General features: G+C 36.7%; 1 protein-coding gene and 1 long non-coding RNA gene across 13 annotated transcripts in view; one reads left to right on the top strand and one right to left on the bottom strand.

The window, feature by feature from the left end:
* NTNG1 (netrin G1) overlaps positions 1 to 25,119 on the bottom strand; it is a 145,270-nt gene that overhangs the window by 8,950 nt on the left and 111,201 nt on the right. For 4 of the 12 annotated variants that reach the window (XM_015290342.4, XM_046944679.1, XM_040705423.2 and 1 more), the window contains exons 7-9: positions 24,863 to 24,922; positions 19,375 to 19,542; positions 13,372 to 13,509 (exon numbers count right to left, since the gene is read on the bottom strand). The exons of 2 other annotated variants lie outside the window; for them this stretch is intronic. In XM_015290342.4, coding sequence (XP_015145828.1) covers positions 13,372 to 13,509; positions 19,375 to 19,542; positions 24,863 to 24,922 — 366 coding nt within the window. The remainder of the gene's footprint in view (positions 1 to 13,371; positions 13,510 to 19,374; positions 19,543 to 24,862; positions 24,923 to 25,119) is intronic. 6 more of the 12 variants (XM_015290344.4, XM_015290345.4, XM_015290343.4 and 3 more) reach the window with 6 other exon arrangements.
* LOC112532928 lies at positions 1,516 to 20,479 on the top strand. The gene is made up of 6 exons (XR_003076526.2): positions 1,516 to 1,817; positions 8,855 to 8,941; positions 9,299 to 9,391; positions 13,473 to 13,604; positions 13,691 to 13,765; positions 19,087 to 20,479. It is a non-coding gene; the product is annotated as an uncharacterized LOC112532928 (long non-coding RNA).

Here is a 25,119-nt window from a genome sequence, read left to right as displayed (position 1 = left end):
TACTGGGTGATAACATGCTGTCTATTAAGTGGGATTTTGACTGGTGGAGTGCTTTATTTTCCTACTCCTTTCACTGGAATACCAGAGCAATAAGGTGGTGCGATCAGTTGGCTTTTACCGCTCAGCAAAAATGAGAAGTAATAAATTAATGCGTCAAATAATTAAAGCTATTAAGTACTTCATGATAGTTTTCACCAACAATATTTATTGCTACACACAGGCTAGCTCTAGGTATCAGTGTGCATTTATCTTCACAACAGGGCAGGCAATTGGGTAATAGATGGACTGCAGATGGATAATAGATGCTGGTCTTTCCTAATGATCCTTTTCAGGTGCACTAGCTTAGCTGCAATACACTGCACAGGTATAACCAACAGGATCAACTTAGCCAGTGCTTTAGTTAAAATTACCTTTTTTTTAAGCTTATATTATCATGTCATTCAGCATAAATGTCTAAAAGACACTTGTACCAAAACGCATTAGAAAATTGCTATCTTGGTTTAACTATACTGCCTCTTAACAAAATTTTGAAGGCTCTGATTATTGATTTGTCTTTCCAAAAGTGATGTTTTGGTACGTACACAATTAAAATTCATAATATGTTTTGGGATTGACTGATTTGAAGATGGACAGACAGACTGATCTACATTTTTTACACAAAAATATTATGCAGCTATTACAATTGAGTTAATTTGAAGGTAACAGGATTGTAATAAAATTTTATGAGTTACTGTCAGAAAAGATCCTCATACTGTCACATGGACTAAAGATAGCATCACTGAATATGGGTACTGATCACACTTGGACAAATTATTGAGAGAAATGAGATATCAAAGAATCCAGTTACAGGGCTCTTAAAAGAGTAAAAACTATTTCCTTTTGTACATGACAGAGGGAAAGTTCTTGCATAACTTCTGATGTGCAAAGGTTAGGATTTAAATTAGAATTTAATTACTAGTGAAGACTGAAGTAACGTGAGATCATCAGGGAATAGATAACTGCAAAATATGATTTCACTTAGAATTACTTGCTTTATTTTATTTACATGTATTTTCTCCAATTTTCAGAATGCCAAGTTGTATCAGTGTTGAAAAATAAGACATCTACATCGATCTGGACACAGTTTGAGTATGTTCCTCTATAATCAGTGTGTTATGTTTCTATAGAGATGTCGTATCAATACCTTCAGCGTTCATGATAAAAAGAGATGATAGCACTACTCAAAAAGTCTTCCACTCACATGTGAGTCTGAACAGCCAAAACTGACTTTTTTCTCCCACTTATTCAGAGCCCTGAAGATAGCAATGTTACTAACTCATACACTCACTTTTATTTTAGATATGGAAGCGTCACACACAAAATGTTCAATTTTTATGAAAATGTATTTCTAAAATGCTTATTATTTTTATTTTTTTTTAAGTGACAGTATATTTCTTTGAAGGATTCTTAGAGAAAATGAAAATAGAGTTCTGCTAAATAACATTCAGATAAAAAGCTGAATGTCCCAACAAGGTTATCTTTTCCAGTCCACTCCTTCCTGTGTCCCCAGACATCTCCCCTATGCAGGACCCAACCTTACAGACGCTGTACATCCGTAACTCCTATTGTGTTTGTCCTTCTCTTTCGGCAGCTTTGGCAGAGTCTGCAATGGAAGTCTGCCTTCCTCTGATCACTGATCTCCCCCAGGACTGCACATATTCCTTTGCACCTCCTCCTATGTGAAGAACCAGTGTTTGCAGCATGCCTGTGTAACGTGTTGGGTGGTGGATACATATGTACACATGACATTGGAAGATGCGAAAAGGCTGTAATTCCAGGTAGGATGACATTTTGTAGGACTACTCTATCCTTGAACCTTCATGAGAGATCAAACACTGAGCTTCTCCCTGCTCCATGGAGCCACATGGCAAGCTCAGGCAGCCATCGTGTTACAGGCCAATCTCTGCACAGACAGATGGTCTTGGGCAGGATAGACTCCTGCAGGGTTCCTTATCAGGTTTCAAACATAGGGACATTGAAATAAGAGCATGGGGGGAGTGTGAAATGCTCTTTGAGAGAACTTTTGCCAAGTGGTAAGATGGCACATATGAGTGAGAAGATGCCTTTCTGAAGTCTGCAAGAAAGCTACAGAATGAATATTTGCTAAGCTCAAAGAAAGATGAATGCTGAAGAGGAGGAGCTGGAGCTGGGACAGAGGGATTTGGGCCAAAGCCAGGATGGGTGGGAGAAGGTGCGGGAGGTACACAACACATTTGAGCTGGCTTAGTGTTTTCTGCCTGCTGTATACTTCAGGTCTTCTAATGTTGCAGAGCAGGCGTGGGCTGTAGCATCGTTAAGTTGTCATTGTGCCACTGAATATACGACATAACCGAAGTACACTTCTCTAAGCAGCTTTTGTGTGTTATATCAGTGAGGGTTTTGCATGAACAAGCAGATCTCTCAGGTCATTGCATAAAAATTATAGCAGTATATGGCTATATTTTGATGGGTGGTATAAATCTGGATCCAAATTTCCAAGTCAGTGTAGAAACTATGCTGTGCACATAGAGCCTTTGTTTCATGTGCCTTCCCAGTGTACCAAATGGCATGTGTGCACATGTAATTTGAGTCGTTTCAAAACACCTGGCTCTTTTTTTTTTGAGACATTTGCATTGTAATACAATTTTGTAATTTGTCTGTAAATATGTGTGGAATAGGATTTTTTTCTTTATAACTGAAGTCTTGCAGAGAGCTGCAATTTGCTGTATAATGTCATCACAATGGGGCTGATTTAAGAGTGTTATTTTTGCCCTCAATATAAATTTCCTTGCAATAACGGTCCCAGTTTAAATCTCATTTTGGGATTCTCCTGTTCTTGAAATCAGTAGGAAGTAAGCTGGTTTTCTGAACCTTTTAAGAGTAACATGTTCTCCCTGGACTCTACGCAGTGCTTATTGCCTCTCTCTCAAAATGCAGCTTCAGTTCTTAAAGAAAGAGTGACGTGTGCTAAAACTCTTTACTCTCCTTGGAAATGATAGTCTAAACTCTTCAAAGTAGGAGTCCTATTTCAAGATATTTTGACTTTAAAGGGAAATTCATTTCCCATCTTAAGCATATATAATATTTGGAGCTCAGCGATGAAGCGTTTTCATTATCAGAACACAGATGTGTTCTTCTGTACTAGAGGTGTTTGTTGTTCCTGCATCAATCAGTGTGCATGGGAGCTGAAAATGGCTAGTATATATGAGTAACAGCTGGGAGCAATTTTGATTCTAATTTTTTGTGCATTCCTGACCTATAGTTGCTTGGGTGCTAGTTAAGATGAATGTAAATAACTTTTCAGGTGACAGTTCCTCCTCCAAAGGGTTTTTGGCTAAGCTCCTTATAACCTAGCAGTTTTGAAGTGCAAGAATAGATTTTTGAGCCCATTGGATAAGCCTTTAAATTTGATTGTTCAGCAATTCAGAGATGCTCACTATACAGTTCCATTGCTGACCTCCTAAGCTGGAACAGTATTTCTCTTTATCAGCAGATTTTTTTTATAGTTTATTCTTTGTACATAAGGAAAATAAACAGGATCCATGTATGTTTACAAAGTACAGAAGATTTTCAAATTTACTGCACTAAGTTTAGAGAGGAAATATTGTGTTTAAATTGATCTACAAAGAGATGTACAAATCAAAATATTGTCTCTAGGATCAGCCAGTGGCGTCCACATAATTGTCAATATGTGGTTTTGCAGTTCTATCTGAACAAAAAGACAGTTATTAGAAAGAAAAGAGTAGAAGAAAATAGCATATAAAGAAGTACTTGTCCAAGCTGGAGTTATAAAAATCCGCATGCTAGTTTTGGGCATAATGCTTTAATCATCGTGCGCCCCAGCTGTGTATTGTAATAAGAGATGTTAATGAACATGGTCCCTTTGTAATTCACCAAGCTGACAGAGATCCTACAGACATTAATTATCAACATCTGAGTTACGATCAAACTCTTCTTTTTTCTCTGTAGAAAACATCCAGTGCTGTCACATCTTTCTCTTCTCACCTGATCATCATAGTAAAACTTTTATTAACAACTTAATTATTCTCCTTAGAATAACCAAGATAATTATAACAGGCTTGACTTGGCTCCCATTTAAAGTTTATTTTAATGATTTTGCCACTGGATATAGTCCAATGCAAGGGAAGAGCCATTCATAATCAGCAAAATTATCTCAAAAATGCACAGTGATGAAATAAACTGAAAGGAACGATACCATTACTGTTGTACCGAATATCACAACACTTGTGTTTGGGCTTTCATTCCCTGCTAAATACATTTTGCCCGAATCCTGCGAAACTTTATTCACTTTCATTGTTCTTATTTGAGGAGCAGTCAAATTTCTGGCTAAAAACATGGACTGGCACTTATGATTTTGTTCCTCATTTTTATTGTTCGCATGTTTGTTGATGAAATATTTACTTACATGCTTAAATACAAGGTGAATCTGAAGTCATTGCAGGGGTTAGTACATCCCCTGGGAGGATTACGTAGGTAGGCACTTATCAGCAAGAAGGAAGCCAGAGGGGCACCATGACTACAGATGATTTGGCAAGCCAGTCACGTTATAGATTTAAGTGAGTATCAAAACAAAGAAAAAAATATCAACAGATCTATTTACAAACAGTATAGAAGAAAAATTCTGAAATTATAATGAAATGAAGTAAAAAAGAAGAGAGAATCAATTCTAGGATATTAATTATAAGAACATGTTAAGGCACCAAGGAAGGCCAGAAATGAATTAGGGCAATGTACTGAAGTCATAAAATCAGTAATTAATTTGTTTTTGAAGTCACATCAGTAGTATAAGCTTTCCTATAAGTCTGAAGGGCAAATGAATGGTGTATCAGGTATAGCTGTGGAAAAAAAATTATCAAGTATTCAGTATGTGGAAGAGCTTCAGGAGGTTACCATGTCACTGCTTCTCCTGATGGGGGCATATTCTAAAGGCATTTCCAAGTCTGCACAAACCATTCTTAAAAATTTGAGAACGCTTTATTCTATCGGGTTACAGGAAGCAAATAATATTGATCCTAGGATTTTGAAAAAAAGCAGAAACTATTTTCTGTTACCTGTGATTTTACTAATTGAATTGTCAGGACTGACTTTATTAGTTATGGGAAGGAACTTCAGCAGATGAAATTTTTCTAAAGAGCTCCAAAGAGATTGAGAAGAACTTCAGACTAGTAAGGACTTCAGCAGGAAGTGATTTGATAAGAACTGTAAGGAAGGACAGAATTAGCAAATAATTGAACAAGTATGATAAGCAGGGATGAACTTGTTAATTTTTTTGTGTAGAGGGGAATAGAAGGATATAGTGTCATGGAAACTTAGTTGATGATTTTCTGAAGGAATCAGTAAGCAGCGTGTGGACACAGATGATCAAATTGATAACATCAGTCTCCAAAAGCACTTCATGAGATCTCTCAGCATTGTTTTTCAGATACACCAAACTATCATGAAAGAAATATCAGTTTTGTCAAGTGTCATTAATCATGGAATAAATAATGGGAAATGGGATAAGAATGAAGATCAGTTATTACAATTGAAAAGAGACTACCACTCAGTTCTGCAAGACTTGTGTCAGGAATTACACATGCAGAACTGTGCTAGAAAAGTGAATGAAGATTAACTTAATAAAGTTTGTTCACATTATCAAAGCGTCGTGCTGTAAAGATGATCAGAAGCATTTTTAAGCTGCTGGGTGATAATAAAATAAAATCACAAGTGAATTTCAGTTTTGGCAAGTAATGCCTAGCAAAAACTTCCACCCATATAGCTACTTGACTTCTACCATTTAGGAAAGACCTTAAAAGTAGTTCTGGGTAATTTACTGACAGTTTTTACATAATAGTCTGCATCAGTCAAAGAGGCAAATAAAATCTTGATTTTCTTTTTTAGTTTAGGAAAAAAGATGAAATAGAAAACACTATACTGTCGCCATACGATGCAACAATCTCTTTAATACTACATGAAGTATTGACAAGATATATGGTATTAATAAAAAAAGTAGTCTTCTGATCATAGATACAGACAGTTACTGGTAAAAGGAGGATTAAATGGATTATGACTACTTAGTTTATGAAAGGGGAGATATATTGAAGGAAAATACAATAGACATTTATAAAATCATGAATATTGTGGAAAAGATGAATTGGAAATGATTATTTGTTTATTATTACATCTCTTGTAGAGAACTAGGAAAATACGAAATTGTCAGTCAGCCAATTGAAGAATTATTGTATTTATTATTGTCATTTAGAAGTGACTAGACAAATCAGTGGACCCAAGGCTCATCAAGACCAAGTAAGAAGGTACTGATGAATTCTTCTGCTAAGAATGTCCCTACCATGTAGCTTCTTAGAGTTTGGACACCTATGCTGTGTGAAATACTACTGTCAGATACATGATACCAGGGTAAACTGATCCCCGGTTGCACTTCCTCAGGTTTCTACCCAAGATATCCTAGGTTCTACAGACCTAGAAATGTGAAGATAATCACATGCCACACAGGTTTTGAAGACCAACTTTACTACAAGCTAGATAAGATGCTCAGAAGTGGAAATGGAAAAATACAGTTTAAAAAATAGTTCTGTTAAGCATTCTAATTAGGAGTTGAGATCTTGAAAGGCCTTGATTATTTTAGAAATCGACTGCTGAAGTACTCAACATATTGATACTAAATAATAAATATCCTTTAGCTCAACTGAATTCCTTCAAAATGTTTGAGATGTTTTGCACCTCCATAGATAACTCAGAACATACTGTTAACGAATAAAGAAATTCAGATTTTTTGGGAAGTACCTCAGATAGTAGCAGTACATCTTTAAGTAGTTTTGAGTCATCAGCTATTTACAGGTAGACTGAATATAGGTATACCTGCTTCATTGGTTCCCATTTATTAATACATAATATTAACAGCCTTTATTTTAATTTTAAATTTTACCTGCAATGGGGGAGGCTAGCTTCTGTTAGGGAAGACAGTCAGCACCTTTCAAGTTCACACCTATCAACTAAACTTTGATTTTCACATTGCCATCAGCATGAACAGAAAGATCTCTGGGGAGAGATATATTTGCAGACATGTAAATGAAGTTAAAACCCTAAATACTGAAGCTTTAATTATCGGTAGGTTCTGGTGTCAGCACTGCTGTCAGTGGTATTGATGGCATGGCAGGAAGTGTCGACTATCTTCAATTGCTTCGGGTCAGTAGTTTTTAACTCCAGTTAAGTAGGATGGAAATTATTTAACTTGCTCCTAAAATGATCCTTTTAAGGCCTCTTTATAAAAATGTCTCATCTGAGTGTGTCTGTGGTGGTGCGGTTCTTTTTATTTCTGTCCACATAAAAACATACTGAGCAGGTAAATTATAGTTATGGCCACTGAGCAGGTTTACAAGGAAAACATGACAGATTTTCAGAGGATAAGACCTGCTCATCACTGTTCAACCGAACACTTAATAATTCACAACAATTAACTGCTTTGTAAGTTTTCTCTTCAACATGTTTCCAAATGTGAATAGATTAAACAGTAATTGCTATCAAGCTTTATGTTCTATTTCATGTGCCTAATAAAAGTTTATCTTACGGAGATTACTTGGTATATTTTTGATCTATTCCTAACTGACTGCAATATACTGTATTAAAATATTTATCATTGTGCTATCAAATATTAACCATTTTAAAATCATCTGACTAAAGAAAACAAGTAATGCTACTTGTTTAACTTATGAATTTCCCATTATTTGGTTATTCAGAATGCTGCTTTTGACATAGAGCCAAAAATACTGTAGTACCTAGAAATGCGATTCCCTCTTATCAAATTGGCCTATTCTGAAATGCACTCTACTCAAACCCATTGCTATTGTTCATTTTGTCCCTGCATGTAGAATAATATGTTTTCTGTCTGTAAGTTCCTATGCCATTTCAATGCAAGAGTATTGTTCTGTACGCTAGGTGGTGGCTTTTTTTTTTTGGAGTGAAGGGTGGAGAGAATATAGAACAGTTGATTTTTTTTGTTTTTAAGATGTCTCCCTATTTTCCACATGCTTGTTTATCTGAAACTGTGTGGCTTTATCTGGTACAAATACCAGGAACTATCACGTGACTGATCTGATGATGGAGAGGAGAAAGCTGCTGTGGGGCAGCCCATTGCAGCCCAGCTGTCAGGGTACTTCCCTTGCAGCAGAGGATGGGCTGCTCTCCCTGGCTGCTCCTGCTTTTTCAATGCACCAGAAAATTCTTGTTTGGCTATTATCCTGCTGGTTTAGCTCTGAAATGGTTCCGTGACAGTCCAACAAGTGCCTGAGATATTTCTAGAGATATGGGATTAAAACTGGGAGGAGTGGGATTGCAGCACCTGCCATTAGAGCAGTTTGGACAGCTGTGGAACAGCAGCTTTGAAGCTTTGAACCTGGGAGTTCAAGAGAAGATCAAGAGTAGAACTTCTTTGCACCAATCCAATCCTTTACCTTGCAGGGGGAAAAAGTTTCTAATAAAAGTCAAACATACAGATGTTGATGCTCACTTTCTGTTCACTTCAGAGAAAGCAGATCTGATCACTTGGTTGTCAGAGCTCTTGAGCTGAAGAGCTGCGGTCTATTAAGAGCCTCATGCCTCTTAGCAAGGTGTTAACTTATGTGAACTAGTCCCCTGTGCTATTCCTCCTTCTGTTTGTTTTATGACCCATTATTTCCTTGAGCTGCCCCCCACACAGGTGTTACCTAACTCACAATCCTTATCCTATTCACAGAGGCTTTCCTTCCAGCACAGAGATGCTTTAGATAATGTCTTTGAGCACTTACATATGTCTCTCTAACCCATTTTTTCTTTGCAGGTTGCTCCATTTTCACGATGTTTGACAGATTTTAATGAGGCAGTGTTAAGAGCAGTCTGAGACTTTATTCCAACTGACCATGTTATGGTAACCACGTGAATCTTTGTAATACCTATATATAGAAAGTATCTTATGTTTTCATCTTGTCTTTGCTCCTCATAGAGGAAAGATGGTTTATTTCATCCTTTTTGTAAAATACAATGTTTGTGTTCTGGGTTTTTTTTTTTTTTTTTGATGTCTAAAATACCCTCTCTGTAGAGAGAGATTAGCCTTCTGTTTCTCCTTTAAATCCAACATTTCATTAAAAAGTAATATCTTTCCGTAATACTCATACTTTGTTTTTAAAAAATTATCTATGTATCGCTATATCTGCATGGCTGTTTTGTGGGCCATGTATTTTGGAATTAATGTGATAATGAACATATTCACATTGTCTTTTCTCAGCTCTAAAAGACCCAGGATTTCAGCATGTGTAGTAAGCCACCATGCTTCCACTGAGGTTAATGGAATCAGCGTTTTGAATCACCTGAGAATCAGGTCTGATAACTCTGTAATTTTGTTTGTAATTTTGCCTTGCTTGTTATTATACCTGTAAGTCATACTTCGCCTTGAGTTGAAGCTGTGGGATTCTGGATTGGTTTAAGGAGAATTATTTTGCATTTAAATTTAGAGTAGTTTGAAGCAGAGTGTTTCTCTGACATCCAAATCCCTATATACACACAATTTCTTCATTCTGCATAACAATCATGTAAAACAGGTATTGTGAAAGCAGTATTTTGTGTAGAAAGAGCTAGGAAAAATTGTTCCTTGGGGAGACAGCATTGCTCAGAACTTGGTACCTTTCAGTCAGTTCTATCTGTGTTTTATTTCCCTCTGGCTCCAAAGTGGCAGTGCACTTGGGAGCACCAGTCCTGGCACCAAAACAGACCAGAACTAGAAGTCTGCACAGCACATGAGCAGAAGGAAATCCTGCTATATCCTGGCAAGATAAAAGCATTAAAACTGCCACTGGTAGAAGGATGTAATAAGATAGAAATGGATTCTGTGTGTTCAGGCACACAGGCAGTTGCAAAGGTGAACTGGAAAACAAGGCTTTCCAGTTCTGAATTTGTGTCATATTTCCCCACGCAGAAAGTCAATGTATGCATATAGAAGGGCTAACAGATAGATCTGTGTATAAATATCTATAAAAACTTGCTAATCTTCAAGAGGAGAGACCATTGCATTTATATATTTAATAAGTCTGGAAAGAAGAATGTGATGTATTTTAAGAAAAGGATAGTAACACATCTTTTATTGTCGAATACTGATCACAAACTTCCAAAAGCTGATGCTAATATAATTCACAGGGTCACAACTTCAGGTCTGACTTTCTTTTGAAATTCAATCTGTGTGATGATTTTGATCAAATGCCTGGGGTTCTCACATTAGTAGCATGTGATAAACTGCAGACCAAAAAAATATTTAAATTATATAAGAAATCAAATGCACACTGTAACAGAATATGAATTATCTAGCAGGCTGCTGAGAGATAAAAGTTCAGTCCAGATACAAGCACTGAGCACAATTTGAGCTTTTAAGATAAGAGTGTAATTGTAATCTTCCTGCCTCAATAAAAAATATTTGAAATAGGAAAAAATAATGAAAGGCTGAAATAAAAGCAACTATTTCGAGGTCGACATAAGGCATCTGCCTGAAAACTGAAACAAGACATTTTAAATCAAGGATTGTCAATAAATAATGCACTGAATTGAACTTCTGAGTGCAAGTTATCCTTGGTAACTCCAACATCCCTTTTACTCATTAACCATATGAAGGAAGATATTGAATTATATCACCTTTTTCTGCATGGGAAGGCCATGTCTTAAGCAGATTAGAATTACGCTGCTAAGTTGGGACTGTCAAAAGAGAAACTTTTTCTTTGTTCAGGCTCAGTCAATTCTGTGCAAATAATTCTACTTTTTGTTATGGGTTCCTCTTATCACTATGAACTGTACCTTGGCCCAAAACAACTGTCATTGCTGGTTAAATTTCTTTCTAGGTTTAGAGCTTTGTTTTCTTCTCTTTTCACATTCCTTTTTAAAGCAAATGGCTTAATTGCTATAAAACGCAAAAATTAAATACAGCTATCCTGTTTCCCATCTTTCTGAAATTCTAAACGAGTTTCAGGACCAGAGCATTCTCTTCTGAATTCATTCCTCTCACTTTGATCTCCATATGCGTGCAAGTGAGAAAACCATTGGAGGTATGTGGAAGAGTGGCGGAGTGCTGAGCCCTGGCTGCTTTCCCCACACTCCGCCCACACCATGGATGGGTCCAGGTGTGAGCACAGAGTCACAGCTGCATCTGTTCTGATTCTCTTTTTCTGAGGGCAGCAAACCTTCTTGTTCTAACAAGACCCTGGCTGACTGTTGTGTCTGTGTAGCATAAACCCTGAATTCAGTAAGATAGCAGTAGTTATCATGGTGCTTTTTATCTGGGAGGCAAAGTCTTAAATTGCATCTGACCTCTGTATGCCCAGAGAAGCAAGTGATGAGCGCTCTACCTAGAGCCTCAAAGGTTTTAGATGAAATCAGTAAGAGTGCGGTACCTAAATGAATACTTCTGGGGATAATAGCTTCTGTGTCTTTCAGCCATGTGTTGTACAAGGGAGACTCTGAACAGTAATTTATCAAATGATGTATTGTGAGCCTTAGAACTCAACAGGATTTTTAGCACTGTTTTTCCCAGATAGGTTCACTAATACCTGATACTAAGCCATTTCATTTATTACCACCACCATTAGAATAATTAAACTAGCTACAGTATAGATTTAATTTCGTTAGCAGGTAAAGCTTCTGATTGTCCTAAATCAACCATGTTTAGCACCAAAGATCCATGCAAATAGTTTTTTGTAATGGTACCAATAGGCTACATATGACAAAAGTAAACAAACACATACTGGTGTGCTGTGTTTATCCATCTTAGCATATTTATATTTCTGTGCAGTGTAAGTTCAAGGGAAACCCATATGACCATACGCTACAAGTCCAGACAAATAATTCTTTTGTGCTCTGTTAAGGCAGAAGAATGAGTTGTTATTTTTTCTGTATACTGGTGCTCGCTTGTTTGCCAGTAAGTTGTTTAGATTTCAGTGGGAAGATAAACAAGCTAAAATTGCCACGCTGCAAAGTTAAATGAATTGGAATTCTGTTCCTCCATGAAAAGACTTGAAGCAAGATTTAAGTTCTGTGTCTGTTCCATAAAACTGACAGCTGCATTGAGTTTTAATTCTGAACTTGATCAGATAAGTTGATGAAACGTGGGGGTTATCTGACAGTAACACAATCAGATGGAGATTTGTTCAGAAAATTACAACGTAGAGAGGGACACTTAATTGGTTCTGTCAGCAAACAGAAAAGCACTAGCTTGCATTGCCAGAAACTGTCTACAACTTTTACAAATAGTCTGACTCAGCTAAAATCAGGCTAATTATATGTTGGGCTCAAAAAATCCTCATTAGAAGAACATTATTGGGGTTATAATGTCCGAATCATAAAGATAGGAAACAGTGCAGTTAATAAGCAATTGGTCTGACAGCCTATTATATCCATTGCTATATTAATTATATGACTATACAAAACAGTACACAGACCTTCAGCCCCTTTCAGTATCTTAGCTACTTAATATCTTATTTAAATGCCTGGTGTGAACACAAATGTTTGCTATGCTTTTATTCAGATTCTGCTGCAGAGAATCACATTGATTTTCTTGTGAAAAGGTGAAAAAAAATCATGAGAGGTCTCTATAGATTTTCTGGAAGTAGGTGATCAAAACAGTTGCAACAAAACAAAAGAAACTGACAATGAAAACCTAATCCAGTGTGTACTGACGGGATATTTCCACTCGTGTTTACAAGACCTGCTAACAAGAAAAGTACCTGAACATCCAACTAACTGCTGAAACAACACCTGCTGCTAACAATGTTTGCACCAAATTTCAGTTATTATTTTTAAGGAAGTTTTTTTCAATTATATTTTAAAATTAACTTTTCTGTAGTTTTCACTAATTATAACATACAATAAGCCAGCATTTTACAATTGTATTGCTCAAAGGCTTAGTTCTAAGGTGTGAAAGTGTAGTTAATCAAAAAGGTTGAAGTTGAGGTTAAAAAACAAAAAAAAGAGCATGCAAAAAAATTACCTTTTGTCTTCTAGGAAGAATTTAGAGGTTGGATTTAATATGCTGATATGTTAGTACACAAAACATTTTTCACAGACAGCAAGACACATACATTTCAGTGGAAACTCTTGCAAGAATTAGCAAGAGCAAAGACACTGAAAGCATACTAAAATTAATGAATGGCACAGCCAATCTACTGTCCTCATCTGGGAGTCTCCAGGAAGGTTCAGGCAGTATGGCATTCTGGCAACCTGCAGAGGTTTTGCTTATTTTCTGCTCTTAAGTAGCTGTACATGATAGCACACAGACGTAGAGGCAGCGAAGCTGCAGAAGAGGGGCAACTCTGAGTTACTTACGTTGACAGCCCAAGCTGTGCCAGATATATCCCGGCAGACATTTATCACATTTAGGCCCTGATGCTCCCTCCTTACACTCACAAAATCCTCTGTCATTACAGCGATCATGGACTGAACCAAAAGGGTTACAATAACAGTCTGCAGAAACAAGACAACACACACACACTGGATTCAGGTCTACATGAAGTGATAATTCATTTAATACCATAAAGGCTGCATTTCCAGTGTTACAGGTAAAGGAAGACTGTCTATGAACAATATCAGGAGTAGTGACTATAATTACTATAGTCCATTTATTTGTTTGCATATGTCATTTCAGGAAGAGGCATTTTATGATATGAAGAGAAAAGGTAAACACAAAGATGTGAAGGCAGAAGATACCTGTTCTTTGAGGGTAAGTGATTGTAACAGATTCTGTTCTAGTAGGAATGTTATTGACAATTTAACAAACATTAGGTAAGCTTTACATATCAATGTGCCATTAGGGCAAAATGTTTCACATCATTAAGATAGGTTTATCTGTATATTACTCAATGGTTTTAGAAATGCTGAATGGCTTCAGAAGGCTATATAAATGCACTTTAGTTATTTCCAAGATAGTCTTCCTTTATTATTTGGAGTAGTATAGTAATCTTTGTGGATATCTGTCATTAAATTGATGAGACTGTATTTATCAGTGACATTAATAAACCTTTTACATTTCCCACAGTGATAAGCAGAGGTGAGAAGGAATGTAATGCAAAACTTATCAGAACTTGCTTTATGTTGCTGTTTGCATTTCTCTCATCTCCCCGTGGGCAGATGGAAGATGCATTGAGGCTCTTTCTCTGCTGTATATTTTCCACATGTGTATTGACCTAATTAAAGTAAGACTAGGGCAACCTATTTCCTCCCACAACAGTTACTGTAGGGGAATATATCTTCTTCAACCACAGCCCTTTTCTTTATTGTGATTAGAATATTAGCATTCAGCTTTCAGCTAGCTAAGCGAAGAAGACATTAGCTAGCAGAGCTCATTTTTTTGGCATTCTCATTCTTCAAACTTTTTTCTTCAAGTGGTCTTATCTTAATTTTTGTAGACCCATGTAGACCCAGAGTAACTCCTCTATCACCCAAAACTGCAGACACACTTGGATTTTGGCAGCGCCTGATCTCAGCTGCTGTTGAAGGCAAAAGACATACAAATTGATTCTTGAATCTGAGCAACCTGCTGGGAATCTGGCTTTGTGTGTCTGAGAATCACTTCTGCTTTGACCACCTTTCGCAATTTTTCCCCAGTATTAGGTTAAAATTCAGCGAAATTGAAAATGACAAAATGTAGTTGAACTGGGAAGGAAAATATTAAAAAATACAATGGAAAATCTGTGTCAGGAAAAAAAAAAACATTGCAAGAAAGACATTTGTCATCTGTCGTATCGGTGTCTAATAGCCATTAATTACAGATGACACTTTGAACATTTGGCATGCTGAGGAAGAGAAGTTACCTTTGGCAGCTGGATATCCAGAAAAATAATATAGTCCATTAGCTAGCAACATTCATTAATGAAGCTGAATGCTGTAATACCAAAAATATTGTGTAAGATAGCACAATTATACTGTGATGGGTGCCACTTGAAAAGCTGGCAATTCTGATGTTAATCAGATGTACAAAGTATTTATGTAAATAGACATAGAATGGAGTTACATATTGAATGTAATAAGTCACATATGTTTAAGGTGTTTATAGAAAATCTTGAAGGGCAAAAGGCTTGGAATTTCGTTAGAAACAGATGGCCCTGTTCTTAAACATTAGAAGTAACTAAGTTGAACGAAACAGACCTGCAGCAATTAAAAAGAAGTATTTTTGAAAAAAATGTGTGGCCAGTGCTATTGAGTGCTATAGATACATAGTGTTAAACTGGCCACGGAACAAGAACCTGACACTGAGTCAGCAAAAGCTTTTCTACTGAATTATCATATTAATATGTTATAAGTACTGTGCCCATATTGTGTTCTACCAAAAAATAAAATTTATATCAAGCCTTTTTTGTAAAAGTGGTAGGTCAAATCAGAGCACAGACCTGGGAACATATAGTCACTCAGTCTAGCCTGTGTCTTTCCCAATACGCAGTTGACTCAAGTCTGTAACCTAGAAAGGCCAACAGAACATCCAAGCTCATTGTCCAATGCTATATGACAGGCTGTACAACACTTCCCATCACCTGCCAAATATCTGAGACGTTAAAAAGATCAAAAGCCCCAATTCCAGTGTGCCAAAGGAAGATGGTGGGTATCATTATGACCTTGCAGCAATAGGTGATTAAGTAACATTTCCAGACTGTTTTCGCAAGAACACACCAGGCTCCAGGGTAGGAAAAAAAACTAGGTTCTGCTGATCCAGCTGAGTAGGAATCTTCCTCCTAACCTCGATTTGGTGACTATAACGGATGGAAAGATAACAGCAGTAGTCATCTTTTCACTGAGATGCATTATATTAATGAAATTCTGTGAATAAGTTAAAAAAAAAAAAAAAAAAAAAGGGAAAATGAGCTGGAGCTTACTGCTATCATTCTGGGTTGACAGTGGCTACAGAACAACACTTAATGCATTTATCATTGGTATTTATTAAGTTTTCACAGATATTAACTGGGGCTTAAGACCAGGTGACCACAAGGTTGAATCTTACATGTGAGACAATAATCACTATTTCAGTATTTGTTATAAAAGCAAATGAAATGATGTATTACTCTGGGTCCACTTGGAGGTTTTTGATGCTATTCATGCTTACCAGTGTATGCATTCACTGAAACAGAGTTGTTAGGACTTGATCAAGAGCTTGTAAAAATAAAGTTCTTCCAATTCTGCTAAATTCCACCACAAGCGTGCCCAGTGAATTATTTTTGATATTAAAATAGCACGACTTATTTAGAAATTGGGTTGTCCACTGAACGTAATTTGGAATTCAACTGACAAATCCACAAACATTTGATATTTCATTTTAGGAAATAAAATTTATTTCTAAAAAATTAAGAGCATAATGGAATAAAATATAAGCCCACTGTACAGTATGTTGCATTCGCTTTATATTAAAAAAAAAGCAAAAAAAAAAAAAAAAAGCAAACGACAACAACAAAAACCCCTCTCAATATTTGAATGCTTTCTAATGCCTCTGGTTTTAAAAATGAACATTTTCATTGTTTAGATAGCACTGACTAAGATTCACGTTATCCATGTACTTACCATATATATATATATATATATATCAAAACTACCTATATAGTTTTGATAAATCAGAGCCAAACCCCTGCTAGCTGCCAATAACCTATCTTATCTACATATCTTTGAACTTTCTGTATATGTAGCTGAAGAGAAAAGAGTTAAACTGGAAAAATTAGACTTTTCATGGGAATAAGATTTGTAGTCTCTGAAATTCTGATTATTAAAATGTTACTGTTAACGTAATGTTCTAATCATACTTAAAATTCAAAACACTGCTCTCAGAAGAGAAATGAGCGTTTCCAATAGAGCAAGACTCTATGTGTTTGATGCAGCAGGATGGTGAATCCATTCGCTCTCTGCATTGAAAACACGCCCCACACTTTGCAGGATTAAATCTTAGCAGCCCCGCATCAGGAAAGCACTTGAAGCGCAAACTTCTTGTGCGTTTGTTTGTTTTCATTCCCTCCCCTAAAAAGTTCTTTGGTATCCATTGCATTCCACTGGTTTTATGCCAGCAATTGTATGAAAGTGCTAAACTGGTGAATCAGCTGAGAAACAAGGATTTTGTATGCAGTATGATCACTATGATTTTCAAAGCTGTCCTAGACCTATAAGAATATTATTTATTTAAACAAATTACATAATATCTAGCAAAAGTGTGTTGATCCTGTAGTCATCTCGCATGGGAACCCATGAGAATTTTGTGTGCTTTAAGGTAGGATCTATATGGACCTATTTTTTTTTTTTTTAAGACTCTTGATAAATGAAAGTTTATTTTATTTCCCTTCCTTAGTGTCTGGGCCACTGTGAAATGCACAGTACTAAGACATTCAATATATAGTATTTGCAAATGAATTAAAAATGTACTCATTTTTTACTCCTGGTTTATTAACTTCCCATTCTTAGGGATATAGCTACAGATGCTAACTTAGCACTTCAAGCATACGTGGGAAAACAATTTACTGCATGAGCTGATGAAAAATCCCAGAGTATCATGCTTATTAGGCCTATTTAGACAGCTGAAATTATATAGCCCTGATGTCGTATCAATGCTGTCCCTCATTTACATCAAACAAATATGAAGGACAGTGCTTTTACTGATAACATTTGATTGGGTTAACTTCCTCAGCACAGTCATACAAGAAATCATGACTTGCCTACTGAAGTTTATATTAGCTCAGACTAATTAATGTCAAAGGAGATCATGCATTTTCTGAATGTGTTGCCAAGCAAAGTTAAAAGAAGGACATGTGAAATGCAGTGCATGGATGAATCCAGGTGTTTATCACAAAATAAAATGTAAATCTGACAAGCTGTAGACTGAAACAAATAGTAGCAACCTAAAAAATGTCTGGATTGTATCTCAGGAATGGATTATAAAGAATATTACAATTTAACTTATTCACCTCTAGCCTATTTTGGTATGAAAATCTTTTTTTTTCTTTATTTTTCTTTTCCTTCTTAGAAAATGGAAAGAAAAACTATTCACAATGGAAATTCAGAAAATGTTATTCTTGTGCTTGTGTCTATAAGCAACACTACATAATGAAATTGTCAATTGGTTGTTTGAATAATGCCTTTTGTGGCGGTGCGTTCACTACTGGATGTTGTATGAAGCCAGTAGTGAACCTTTTATTGACTGTCCTTGGTCTTCACCTACTGTCCTATTGTTTTCTATGTACTGACTTGAGGTGATAAGAGAACAATATGTATTCTTCTTGTGTGACATTTTTTGTACTGTGCTATTTATTATTTTGTTCTGACATATGCTTCACTTCTGTTTTTTGGATAGTTACATCAGATTTTGGGTTTAGAGCCCTGCTTTCATCTTGGTTTCCTATGTTTAAATTGACATTATGTCAAACTGATCTGACAAATTCTAATCACAGAGGCATAATTTGAGTTTCTTCTCGAAGGAGAGTGGAGTTAGCAGCACTGTGCCTGTGAGTAGAATCTGGAGCTATATGCTCTTTTAAAATTTAAATTAATAAAAGATGGAGAAGAGAAGGCTCCGAGGAGACCTCACTGTGGCCTTCCAGTACTTGAAGGGAGTGTATAAACAGGAGGGGGAACGGCTGTTTATGAGTGGATAGTGATAGGACAAGGGGGAATGGTTTTAAACTAAGACAGGGGAGATTTAGGTTAGATAGTAGGAGGAATTTTTTCCCTCAGAGGGTGGTGATGCACTGGAACAGGTTGTCCAGAGAGGTTGTGGATGCTCCATCCTTGGAGGCATTCAAGGCCAGGCTAGGCAGCCTGTGGCTCTGGGCAGTCTGGCCTTGCAGCTGGCAATCTTTTCCACGGCAGGGTGGTTGAAACTAGATGATCTTTGAGTTCCTTTTCAACCCATGCTATTTTATGATTCTATGAAAAGGGGTTAACAAACACCAACCCCCTTCTTCTATTCATGTACCTGGCAAATTCTGTAGGTCTTCTGCAAGTGTTCATGAATATACTAATAATTTTGAAAGTTAGACTGGGAACAGGGATTTATGACCCAAAAGCTTGTTTTCACAGATGTACAGCTCCCTGCTGCAGGCTAACAGAGTCAGCTTCTCTGGACTTCCCAGGAGTGTCTTCCCAGGGCCCTTAGACAAGGGATTTCATCATCATGCACAGATCCAAAATACTTCCTTGGGGCTACAGTGACAACTAAAGCAACACGACGTAAAGTCTACACAGATGTTCTTATCTATTGAAAAAGCTCATTCTGGCTCAACTAGCAATTAAGCAGCAGCAGTCCCTAGCAGCTGCCAGTAGCTGAAAAGGCACAGAAAAAAAGCCACAGTTACCCCCGGGACTGACCTATGCACACATTTTCATCGTCCAGCTCTGCAGAAGCATTTCTGAAGTAGCCCAGCCTGCATAACTCACAGTGCTGACCTCTAGTGTTGTGCTTACAGCTCACGCAAATGACCGTATTGAGCAGCTCGATGTAACTGCACCGGTTGGAGTGCCCGAAGCATTCACAGTCTTTCAAGGAAGAACAGAAATGTATACAAAATGTATACAGCAGCAGAGTAATAGCACATTACATGCTCAGTAAAAATGAACTATGAGAAGAAGTATGAATGAATGGCACGTACATGTTAATCAATGTAATATGGACAACAGCAGACGTTTATCTGCAATGGAAGTGAGGTTTGTTTCAGGCAGGTTAGTGTGACCGACCATGGCATGACGTCAAAGGCTGGTTGCTATTGGCAGACCTGATGGAACTGAAGCATTTGCAGTTGTAAACCTTTCACGAGTATTGGAGGCTCAGTTTCTGCTGATAGAAATGCATGTCTTTTTTGCATATTTGAGATGACTATAAAGCAAGACACAGAAAAATCTTCCTCATATTAAAAATATTGCATACAGAGGACAGAACTGTCAAACTTCAGCATGTTTAAATCTACAGTGGTAGATTAAAAAAAAAAAAGCTTTGTTCTGACATAAGTGGTGAGCATTCAAAACTAGTACTGAATTCAGCTCAGGGTACTGTAACTAGTCGGCACCTTGGGATGGAGCTGTTTTATTCAAGACCAGATAAATTTTGAGTTTGACAATTGTGGTGAGAGCCTCCTAAAACAGTTGAAACAGGAGAGGAAAAAAAAAAAAGAAGGAAGAGAAGTATTATTTAAGAGCCATTTCTGACACATTTCTAAGGTAAGTATTAACCCAGTTTTATTTCAGACATGAGGAACAATTGGTCCAGAAAAGAGCTTGAAAACTGAAATGTGTGCTGAATAGAAAGCATACTTATCACAGCCATCTGAATTGCAGCTGGCATGACAGCCTCGTTTGAAAAAAAAACAAAACAAAAAAAAACAAAAACAAACCTATGGTAAGTATAGAATGCTACTGCCTCTTAGTAATTAATCACAAGCAATATGTGGTTTTATTCAGAAAAATAAAAATTAGGAAAGTATCAATATCATTATACAAGGCACAGCTGCGATGTGTGTAGGTCTGATTGCTCAGCTCTGAGTCTGAGCTCAGAATAAATGCAGGAAAGGTTATTAGGGTGATCAGAGAAGTAGAGACCCTATTTAAAAAGTGAAGAGTATGATAATTCGGCTTGTTTCGTCTAGGACATGTAAACTGGGATATCGCCAGGCTATAAATACATCAAGAAGATGGTCTTCTATCATCATAAGTGAGTATCTGTGCTAACGGACAACACTGACACAAGGCCAAAGGCATTCTAATTGGCCATTGAGACACTTCAACTGTAATCTAGAAGATAGTATCTAGCCATTAGGGCACTGAGGTTCTCAAACACACTTCCATTTTGTAGCAACACCACTGATGCTTTAGAGGTGTAGTTTATTAAATTAGTAAAAGAGATTATGGTATGTTTCTTTGCAGTAATGAAACACTGGACGCAATGACGTAGAAGTTCTTCGAGGGCTTGAAGTTAACTTAACGTATAATCAGACAGTTGTAGAACAGGGTGTAAAATGTTCATTTTTTGTATACGTGGGAGGGGCCAGGTCCCCGTGACTTTTCTAAGGTGCACTGCTGATTGTGTTGGGCACATAACGGGCCCACAGGTTGTTGGTGTAGTGCATCTGAAACAACGTGTGTGCCTGTTTATACGTTCATTAAGAAATTGCTATACCAGTCCATGTTTGAGTAGGTTATGCACACAATATGTATATACTTCTTTTGCTGTTTGTCTGATCTAGCAGCCTGTAAATAGATTGTATATTTTCTTTTACCTACAGCACTTAGTGTAACATATATATGCATCTTTAGAACTGCCTTTCTGCTGCCAGGAAACTTTATTTCAATTTACAGATATATATATATATATTCAGTTAACATATGCACATTCCATTTTTCTTTGATATAATGCTGGTGAAGTAATGCTCACAGTTCATGTTAGCCTGATAATTTTGATCCCTGTGACTGCTGTACAGTAAAAGACGTGGTGTACTAGTTTCAATACGCTACCAGTAGGCATAATCTGTCATATTCTATGATTCTACGATTCTTCGAAAATCAAGTGGGGAGGAAAAGTGTTCATGTTTCTCATTTGCAACTGGTCAGTGAGATTCAGCATCTCAGCCATATGTCAGCTGCATTTCTTCCCTAGCTTATCTGTCTTAACTGAGTGAAAACTGCCCTTGTGGGGTAGAGGCAACAGGCCTAAAAGTGGAAGCTAGCGCTATCAAACAGGACCACAGTCAAAATTGTTACAATGCAAAATTTTAGTGTGTTGAATTTCTAAAATAAGAAAGATTGTTTAGAGATAAGCAATCCGATAATTTTGAATCTCAGATTAAGAAGCAATTCTGTGATTTCTGCTTTGACATAGCACCTGTCTTCTGCCCCCATTACACAACTTGTTTTGGTGAGAAGATACTGTGCTGATCTGTTTGTCAGTCTTGTGGCTAAGCATAAATCATGCTGCAGGTGAATTCAGAGGAAATACAAAATAATATTGCATTATTATGTTACAAAAATATGCAGACTATGCTACCTCATCTTCTGTTTATATAATAGTAGAGAGAATATTTTGTGAGTGAATAACTGCACTATTTCCACTCTGAAATTGATATGACCTTCAGTAATGCTACTACAGCACGTATTCGGTTATTACAAAAACACACAAAAAAATTGCCGCACATAAAATAATTCACTGCTATAGCAAAGCTTTCTCCAAGTTATGATCTTGACTGAAGAAGAATCTAATGATTTTAAAAGGCTCAGTTTAATGTACAAATATACTCTTAAACAGACTCTGAGGGCCCACTCAAGGTCTGATGCAATTGGTCAATTTTTAGGGTATGTAATTAGACCAATTCTTGATCTTACTGCTGTCTACAATTTCCTCATGTGGAGGAGTGGAGAGAAAGGTGCTGATTTCTTCTCTCTGATGACCTGTGATAGAATGGAATGGCTCAAACATCAGCAGGGGAAATTCAGATTGGATTTTAGGGAAAAGTTTTTCACTGAGAAAGGGTTAGGCAGTGGAGCAAGTACCTCCTGGAAAGTGGGCCCCAAGCTTATTGGTGTTGAAGAAATATTGTGACATCTTTCTAAGATAAATGGTGTCCCTATGTATAGTCAAGAGTTGAACCCTGATTCTTGTGGGTCCCTTCCAACACAGGTGATTCTATGACCTGTGGTTACTGCTCTTTTGTACTAACTGTGCTGGAAAGCTCTAGGACTGTTGGTCTTAACACTGTGAAATGCCAGATGGTAACCAATTTCTCCTAGTTTTTGCTTTTCTTCCATTCTGCTAATGTAGTCAAATGAACTTATTTTGCCTCTTGCTATTGGCCTGGTCAGTGAATCGTTTATACATTCTTCCAGGTTTATATATATGTTAAAAAAAAAAAAAAAAAAAAGAAAGGCTGTGTAAAGGGTTTGCATGTTATCAAAAATGAAAGTATTTTTGCCACTGGTTACGAGGTGCTTCCCTGAGCTACTCAGACATAACCAGTAGAACTGTGTTCAGCATCGTGGCATCTGGTTACCTAATACCTGTCAATGCTGTATGACCCTTATAGCTTATCATGTGATACACTCCTACCAGTGCACAAAGACCAGAAAGTACAACCTAAGGTTTTTAGGCATGCATCTCTGGTTAGCAGCCCAATAACTTTCACGTGTTGGCAAAGCCATGCACTTGTGAAAGAGGTGGAGGAAAAGTACCAGAATCAGGCTAAAAATGGTTTAAGAAGATTGAAATGCCATGAGCTTACAGTGCTACAAAATGCAGCTTTCAATTCCTAGCACTGTATGTCAGAAAAGGCACGGATAAACTAGCAGCAGTTTAAAGCTGAGTAACAATAAGGAGTAAATGAATTGTAAAGTGAAACTTCAAAGGAGAGGTAAAGATAGCTAGGTGTGTTCATTGCAAAGTAAAAAGGGAGAAGAGAGAGCCATGTTAGATTTGGTAATTATTTTTGGACGATTCAGGAATTGTCACATTCCTTTCCAACTCACAGAAGAACTGACTGTATGAGCCTTTGAAGATGATTTTCAATGCAATGATTCTTCTGTGACAACCCCGATGCTACTGCATAAAGCATAAAATTAAATATTGAAGGATGCTCATGTAAAGGTTGAATATGTCTTCCTATAAATTGAATACTCTGTTGCTTCTCCTCCATTATAATGCTACGCATTCACATCGTTGAGATGATATACTGTTGTGGTATCAGTCAGGTCTGGGTTCAGCTCAAGCTTCAGCTGGGACCAGTAAAACATGAAACGTCATCACATGAAACAATGGTAGACACACATGGAAGGGAAGCACAACTTGAAAACTGAAACTGACAATGCATGAGACAGCAATCAGTGTCATTTTCTAATTAAAATCATAAAAAATATTTTTAAAAAAGTACATTCAGCTATCATTAAATTCTTTTTTTCTTTTTCATTGTCCAGTAACCCTGGTTTCCTCCTCTGTATTCTAACAAAAGACAAACAAAGGAGATTTTCTTGTGATCTTAGAGGTGACCTGCTTCAAAACTAACAGTTATCATGATCTCATAAATGAGTCAAACTAAGTTCAAATGTTTGTTGATATCTGTGGTCCTTAGTGATGTGTGTTTCATAAATAAGGAGATATTCACAAATAGCTACAGAAAGACAAAACATTTATCTGTACTCTTTATAGATAAATTGATGAGGAAAACCAGTGAAAATATCTCAGTGCTCAGAGAGATTGATAAATACACAAATCAGTAGGTTGCTTGTATGCCACTGAGATAATATTGGCATCCTTCATTATGCCCACATAATGCCATTACTTTGATAAAACACTCAAACATCAGTACAAAATGTAATGCCTGTACTTTCAATTTGCACACTGTTGCAATAAAATGAAGATGTAAGACACAATTACAATGCATTAAAAGACATAACTACATATTCAACTCCATGGCACTTACAGATACTTCTTGATGGTATGGACGATTGACTCTTTTATGTATTGTTTCCCCTCAACTAATCTTTTTCTTTCCTTTTTTACAATTTATGCAAAGGGGTGAGGAAAGAAAATCTCATACATTTCATTTCTAGGTAACAATGTGAATGGTCGTATTTTACTATTTAATTAGCCCAAGAACAAGCGCCACATCACCTTATACGTCAGCAGAGACTGTGTAGAAAGCATAATTATTTTTTCTGTGTATGTCTTATGTTTATGTGAGTTAATGTTTCTGCTCTCAATGAAGATGCCTCACCAGTAAAGCTGATGGGTTGACTTCACAAATATTCCAGATTCATACAGTGCAATGTTTTCACAACACATAGCACTATGAAATCACTGTATGAATCCAAGAATTCCTACCTCTCTTGTGGTTTGCAACTTGAACAGAAGAAACAGTTGTCATAGATAATTTGGGAGCAACTAGATAGGTAATAAAATGAACAGTAAATTAGAGAAGATTTCATATAGGAATAAATCAAAAGATAAAAATAAACTTCTTTATTTTGTTACTTTACCATGTTAAATTAACTTTAACAGTGGCTAATCTTTTGTAAGGAAATCATGAAACTTACTGAAAATGTATTATAGACTACCAACTATTGAGTCATTTGATCTGT

Source organism: Gallus gallus, chromosome 8 (assembly GCF_016699485.2).
Source record: "Gallus gallus isolate bGalGal1 chromosome 8, bGalGal1.mat.broiler.GRCg7b, whole genome shotgun sequence".
NCBI lineage: Eukaryota > Metazoa > Chordata > Aves > Galliformes > Phasianidae > Gallus > Gallus gallus.
The sequence above is the reverse complement of the archived record's forward strand: the minus strand, read 5'-3'. Positions and strand labels throughout refer to the sequence as shown.